Consider the following 7,637-nt stretch of genomic DNA (forward strand, 5'->3'; position numbering starts at 1 on the left):
GTAGCAGGTTCAGATACCAAAGTTCACGGGAAATAGGACATGCACCCAGAAAACAGCACAACTAGGATTTGAACTTGCCTCTCCCTGTAAGTGAGGAAAGCTTCTTGGACATTAAATTTAGGAGCTTACTGTAAATTTCTCACCCTCTAAAGTGGTGCTGGCCTGTGTCACCGTCCAGAAACAAGAGGGTCTCCTTGGTGACCACACTGGACCCGCTCTGGTTGACCACTTCCCTGGACCAGAGGCTACCGGCTCCTCCTCCCCAAAGAGCGGCAGCTCGGAATCGTCTGTCCTGCGCCCACTAGCCAGGGGGGCCCGAGGACTCACCTCCAGTACACCAGCACGGCAATGAGAAGGATGAGGCACACGAAGGTCAAGGCTGAGACCACAATCAGAGGGATGATCCACTCCATCCTCCCTGGAGAAACGCGGCTGATCATCCCAGAGGTGTTCTTCTCCGCTGCAGAGAGAAAGCAGCTCAGTCAGACGACACAGGCCGCGAAGCTTGGAGCCAGGCATGGCGTGGACGTCCATGTGGTTTCCAGAGACCTGGGCTGCTTGCTCCGGCTGCACCATGCCAGGAGGAACAATGTGCAGGCCTCTCTGTGTCCACCCTGTCCCAACCCCAGTACCGTCTTCTCAGGTTGCATTCGCAGCGGCCAGTGGGATGGATCTGCTCCCAAGCTGCAGAGCTGTGCGGAAGACAGACGGGGAGCCTCACTAAGCACACTACCATCCCAGAAGGATGCACTGTGATGACGTTTCCAGAAGCGGGCAGGAAGGAGGGAGAGAGCGTCCCGTGCTCCCTGGAGCGGGGGAGGGCAAGCTCCACGGTGGGGCTCATGAGGGAACGGGACAGCCCTTGGGACTAAGGTGCCCCTGCTTCTTGCCAGTTTCCCTCCCGCTGCCCTTCCTGCACTGGCCGCACGCTGATTCAGCTTTGGGACATGGCCATAGCGGGACAGTCACCACTGTGAGGCTTCTTGCTCTCCTGCCAAGGAGGGCACGGGACTCAAGATAGCGCAGTGGCACTCTTGCCCTGCTAGGTTGAACAGTGACAAACACTGAGTCCCAGACCTCCCGGCAGGTGCACCCCAACGTTCCTGCTGACTGGCCTGCTCCTCAGATCTCCAGAGAGCCTGTTTGTCCTCAGATCCGCTCCTCAAAGCATTTCTTTCCATGCTACCTCTTGCCCTTGATCCTTCCAAAAGCTCTCAGGTAACAGAGACAGGAAGCCAAGCCTTACCGCTCTTGCAGAACAGGTCTGCCTCTAAGTTGCAGCCACGGGCCTGGGTTAAGAGGAAAAGTTGGCCAAGTGGTGCACGAGTTTCCTGGGTCAAGGAGTACCTCTTACCCAGGCAGCTCCTTCCTCCACCTCACCAGGCCCTGAGGATCTTCAGAAGTATCCCGAGGCCCCAGCGGAGATCCGGCTCCCCTGAACTGTGGGGCAAATGCTGGGAAACAGCCAGGTGTCTGGTAGAAGGCCCAGTGGGGGTTTAGGGCTGGAAGGAGCCCAAAGGCAGATGGAGAGAAAGTGAGAGTTCACTGCAGCCAGAAGGGAGAGCCCCTTGAAAAGCCCCAAGCTGGCTGCAGCCTTCCTTATGCTAGGCAAAGATTCCACCTACCCTGTGAAGTGGAGGCCAGCACTACCCAGCCTGGTGTCACTCTGCGGGACAGACTCAGTGGAGGCTTAATCAGGCTGGGTTTCCAAGGGACAGCAAGTGGGCTAGGCAGAAGAGAAATGAATGTCCTTGGGGGCACATGTTTAAGGAGGCAAGACTCCCAGTCATCCAGCGGTGCGTTTCACTGATGTCTTCTGCAGCGCACACCTCCCTGGTTTCTGTCACAGACCCCTGCAGCGGGCGGGCAATGTGTCCCTAGCTCGTGGGTAAGAACACAGAGGCGGGCAGGTGAAGCACACTGATTCTACACTACTACGGAGACCCTGCATTTACAGGACGCATCACTCTCCGTGCTGGCCTATTTCTGCCTGCCCGTTTTCCGCAGAGCATGGCCACCTGCTGGGTCCAGTGTGACAGGATGGGCCTCTGCACACCACACTGGGGCACCCTATGCCCATTTAAAAGAGGTGCCCCGCAAAATGCGTCATCTGGATACAATGCATGTGACCACCTAGGGAAGCATGAAGACGATGCTTGGGCGCTCAGGCCTGTCCCCAGAAGTGATGTGCAGAGTAGGATCTGCAGGAGGCACGGCAGATCACCGGGCAAGTGCAGGGCCAGAAGTGAGCTCTGGACAGAGCCCATGAGTCTGGTGGGAGTGCAGGAGCACTATGAAGAGGGAGTCAGAGGAAAACCCAGAAGCTCGCTCAGCCAGGGACCGCATGGTCAGTTAAGGCTCCGTTATAGTCCTAGACATGGCACAAGTACTGGCAGGCTTCCTCCCCAAGGCAGACACATCAGGTGTGCAATCTCTGCTCCACATTATGCTTGCATTGCCAAGCAAAGGTGTCCAGCCAGAGAAACTAGCATGGAAATGAGAATGATTTTGTGGGGCCTCAGCAGGGGTCAGCCGAGCCAGGCAATTATCTGGTGCTGGTGGGGCCATCTCAAAGACCAAGAGATCCTGCTAATGGAAAAACGTCAGGAAGGCTCACCATACAGGCCATATATGCAGTGAACTCACCATTCACCTGCGAAGCCCTCAGGCAGAGGAACGTCCAGTGTCTTCTCTCCCTGCTCCACTCTGTACAGAAAAGTGTCTTGTCTGTGCTACACATGGTAGGTAGACAGGGAAGCAGGACGCACAAGCCCTGTCTCTTTCGAGCTAAACAGCTGAAAAGGGTTCATGGCCACAGGACTCCCTCACACATTCCGGAGCAGCCACGGATGCCAGGTCCACGGTGTGTCTACTGTCCTGAAACCCGTAAGACCGCCCCACATTTCTGGGCGTCTGCAGGGGCCCCAGTGGCCGTCTTTGTGAGGGCCAACTGCACCTTCCATTGTACCTGAAGTCTCAGGTCCATCTCTGTGGCGGCACTTCGCTCCGTCCCTTCTTGCCTCCTCCAAAAAGTGAGTATGAAGAAGCCTTCTTCACATTCTCAGGGAGGCCCAGGGCCAGACAAGACAGTCGCTGCCACTAGGGACACCCCACTGCGCCCACTGCTGGAGGACAGAAGGTTGTGTGTGCGGGTCAGGGCCTGCAACTGACAGCCAGCCTGGGACAGGGCTGGGCTCAGACTCGGGCTGCACAACGCAGTACCCGCTGCTGTGTGACCGTATCTTAGGGGAGGGTCTCAGGAACGGCCTTGGCACTGTTGGAAATCCTGGTGGGGACAGTGTCCAAGTGGCAGCGTGCAGAACTCAGCATGAGAGCCTCAGGAAATGACGCTGACCACAGTAGGCAACGCTTTGCTCAGCTCTTTATAGAAAGGACAAAAAAAGGAGGCAGCTGTGGAGTTTGCATGTGACACAGCCGATTCTGTGTCAGACCCACAGGATATGTCTCCGTGGTACTACGGGACTGGATGCCCAACTCCAGGGACTCTTGAGATCTGCTCCTGCCACTCCCCAAGGAGCTCCTCAGGCCGCAGGTTGACTCTGAGTTCCCACACAGGAGGAGCAACCCCTGCCGCTCACCCTGCATGGGCCCCTCCTGCACAGCTGTGTTCCAGACTCACCCACCCGACGGGGCCAGGCCAGGCCACCTTTCTGCCTCCGCCCTTCTGTCCCACTGCCAGGAATGGATCCCTCACCCTGGCTTGCTGCTGTCCTTGTTCTGTGCCACCTCTGTGCGTCAGAGTACAGCTGAGATCACAGGTTCTAATCCTTGCTCTGACACCTTCTGCTTGATCTTCAACCAGAACTTAAACTAGCTTGGGCCTGAAGGCCTTCCTCTTTATTTATTTTTTTGGTACCGGGAATCGAACTCTGTATCTTGCGCTTGCCAGGCAGGCCCTTATACCACGGAGCTATATCCCCAGCCCAGGCCTTCCTCTTTAAAAAGGCAGGAGGCACAAACTGAGTGAAGCCTGCATCGCCACACACACGGCCATCATCGTCTTGTACCACTCTCGCTGCACCATGAAACTGTGGTTGTGCTGTTGTTGCCGCAGGTCCCCTATGCAGGCCCAATGTCCATCTGCATTTCAGAGATCAGTAACAAGGCTCTGTCCCCTACTAGCTGTGCAACTCTGGTAAGTGGCCTGTCTGTGCCTCGCTTTCCTCTTCTGTAAATGCAAAGACAGTGGTACTTGGTTCAACAACTTAATTCTTTCCACTGTTCTGGTCTCAACCTGAACTGGATGAGAACCAAATCAAATTCAGTGGTTAGGGTCAGTGTTAACCTTACGGGAAGTTTGACTTGATTCTTCTCCAATTAGATCTGTAACCAGAATCGCAGGAAGATTTAAGTGTGTGAAATGAGGCACCTCTGTAATAATACTTACACCTGCTTATGCATAGATGAACTGTAGAATGCTGCCTGGCACTGATCCATACCTGGGTAACATTCACTGTCTATCACACCGCCACCCCTGCAAGTTTCACTGCTACCAACTCCCCTGCCCGCCGCTGCGGCTCGTCACCACCATCACTCACCACTACTCACTCCCTCCTCAGAATTCCGGCACACTGCCAGTGATGGTGAATGCTCCGAGTGTCTCTGGCGTCTGAGTTCTGAATGTAAGATCTGAGTGTGTAAGGGACAGTCGGCAGAGCTGCTCTTAGAGGCTGCCCACCACGAGACTGCTGCTGAAAGGACAGGGCTGGCCAGTCTGCCCTGAGACAAGACCCGGCCACACTTCTGATGTCCTTCAGAAACACACTGTGCTGCTGTCCATTTGTTCTGTGGCTCCAAATGAGCAGCAAACTACTAGGAATGGCTGGGCACCTCTGGGCACCCACAGCACACGACACAGGCTGTGACCCCAGACCTTACCAACCTCGTGCATTGCCTTCCAGGACCCCAGGAGGTGTCTGAAGCCACGGATGGAACCAAACACCAGGTGTACAGTTGTTTTCCTACAGGTACGTACTTGATTCACTCATAATTTACACAGTAGATTAAAAAATCAAACAGACTTACACACTAGAACATATGCCTATGTGCATGTGATCTCTCTCCAAGTGTGCTCTTCTGTACACCTTAGAAACCTCAGCATATAGCTTTTTTCTCGTTAAGTAGGGAACTTGTACCTTTTTGCACAATGGGATCCCTTTACGGCTGCTCTCTGGGGCATCTGAATCGTGAGCATCAGGAGTCTGGTGCTCTGGGGCCATTGCTAAGTACAGCTGGGTTATTGAACACCAGCATTACCTGAGACAGTGAGTCTGAGAACTGCAGAGGCTCCCAAGGACCGGGGAGGTAGAGGACAGTGTATGCAGCATGGATGTGCGGGACACAGCGGAAATTCTTGTCCCCAGCAGGATGGAACAGGTCTGTGTGACATTTCTTCAGTCTCCTGTGGGTGGTGCACAATTCCAAGCTGTTTAGTTCTAGAATTTCCTACTTAACATTTGCTGACGGCGGCCCACCGAGGGTCATTTAAACGGAGCAAACTACCTGCCTGCCTCAGATCCAGCCGCCACTGAGGGGAACTCTTGGGGAGTCATGGGGTTACATGAAGGACCTCTGGGATGGCAGCCTAATCGGTAAGGCCAGATGGAAATGGTATCATGGGGGCCCCTGTTCCCCATGACTGAAGAGATTTAGCAAGTGTAGTGGTGCCCACCTGGAATCCCAGCACTCTCAGGGAAGCTGAGGCAGGCAGGAGGGTCCCAACTTAAGCCCAGACTTGGCAATTTTGGCACAGTGAGACCCTGTCTCAACATTTTAAAAATTAAAAATTATGAAAAGGTTTCAAGAAGGGGATTGTAACACAAGGGCAAGCACAGGTTGAGTGTCCTGGTCGCATCCTCTTGAAGGTGCTCCTGGTGAGTCAGGCATTTTCCATAGGACCAACACAGAGGAGGAGCTGTGCAGTGTTTACTCCTCTCCTCCTCCCAGGGCACGACGCACTGATGCAAACAGTACGATTCACTCCCATCCCAACTGCTAGGGGATGCCTGGGGAGGAGAGGTATCACCGGGTACGTACCACTCCCGCATGGAAGTGATGGGTCCTGGCTGGCTTCTAGGAAGCTGCGAGACAGCCAGCCAGGCCCCGACTCACAGCTGTCCCTGAGAACTCACTGTCCCATGAGGGCGCCAGCGAACGGGAACTGGTTTCCCAGGACTTGCCTGGCCTGCTTTTCTCCACAATGGCAGGAGCTGTGAGTTAACAGCTCTGCTCCCTGGGAAGCAAGAGCAGGTAGCAGGCTGGGCCCGCCCGCTGCTGCGGACTATCAACTCTGCAGACTGGACTGAGCCCCCTGCCTCTCTCCCATGGTAATTACTGACCATGGACCAGCAGGTGAGCAAGACTTAACGTAAAAAGCTGCAGAAGCATAAATGCTTTAGTTGCAAATGCTGAAGGCCAACAGCAAAGGCTTGAGCTTCAACGAGGCAAACAAGCATGCTGGCACCAGGCAGCGAGGCCCTTCTTACGGGGCATCCCACCTCCTTTCACAGTCCTCAATGCCCACAAGCATCACGCACTAGATCTGCTCTCCTTACCCCCGGACACCTCCTGTACACCTGCTCGAGCAAGCCAGGTTTTCTCTGCAATGAACTAGGAGAACGTGCACGCTGAAACTTCCTTCCTCTTCTCTTTCCTACCTTCTTTCCTCTTCTTTCTCTTTTCTTCCAATCCCTGCATCCAACTATCCATTTATCCCCTCATCTTCCCACCCACCCACCCATCCATCCATCTATCTATCCATCCGTCCATCCATGTGTACTTAAGATGGAGCTCAGGGTTGCCCTACTGAGCTACAACCTTGGCCCTTTAAAAACAAATTTAAAGAAAACCGGGACAGGGGCAGGGGATTTAGGTCAGCGGCACAGTGCCTGCCTAGCAAGCGCAAGCTCGTGAGTTCGATACCCGGTACCAGAAAAAAACAAAACAAAGAAACAAACGGGACAGGGTCTTGCTACGTTGCACAGGTGGGACTTGAACTTGTGATACTTCTGCCTCAGCCTCTCTTTGTGCTGAGATCACAGGTGTGTGTCCCTGTTCCCAGATTCCTCATGTATTATTGAGGAGATTTTATTTTTCTACTAATTACAAAGGAACTGTGCTGCTGCTCTGCCTGTAGAACAGTCCATCCGGTGATCCCTGAGTACCTCTGCACTCCTCCCCACGTGGATGGGGCGCAAAGCACGTCTGCTGGAGGGGTCAGGAGCCAGGCACCCAGCTAGCACCCAGCCACAGAGACTGTGCAGGCTTCAGAACCATCTTCACAGGAAGCAAGGGGCAAAAATGCCCAGCAGCCCTCTCTGAGCACTGAGGCAGGAGGTCGGGGCAGGCTTGGCCACCTCCCTGCATCCCTCCTCCCCCTCCCAGTCTCCACTCCCACATCGAGCAGCCTCTGAGTAATGTACTTCCATTCTGCTTTTTAAAAACTTAAAAAAAAGAAAAGAAAAACAGTTTTCAGTGGCATATGTCATCGCTGAATTAATGCTGTTTGCCTTTTCCTGGCTTGGCTCTCATCCCAGTAGAAGCAAATAAGAAGAGAGCACAATGTAGTATAAATGCTACAGACAGCCATATATGCGATGGACCGGGCGGAAGGCTCC

General features: G+C 54.2%; 1 protein-coding gene across 1 annotated transcript in view; it reads right to left on the reverse strand.

Moving 5' to 3' along the window:
- Positions 1 to 459, reverse strand: part of LOC106147089 (receptor-type tyrosine-protein phosphatase gamma-like) — a gene marked incomplete in the record, with an annotated part of 55,587 nt that extends 55,128 nt beyond the window's left edge. The window contains 1 exon segment of the mRNA XM_013506947.1: positions 328 to 459. Within this exon segment, the coding sequence (XP_013362401.1) occupies positions 328 to 440 (113 nt within the window).
- Positions 460 to 7,637: the final 7,178 nt, after the last annotated feature.

Source organism: Chinchilla lanigera, unplaced genomic scaffold (genome assembly GCF_000276665.1).
Source record: "Chinchilla lanigera isolate Chin_1 unplaced genomic scaffold, ChiLan1.0 scaffold00116, whole genome shotgun sequence".
NCBI classification, from domain to species: Eukaryota; Metazoa; Chordata; class Mammalia; order Rodentia; family Chinchillidae; genus Chinchilla; species Chinchilla lanigera.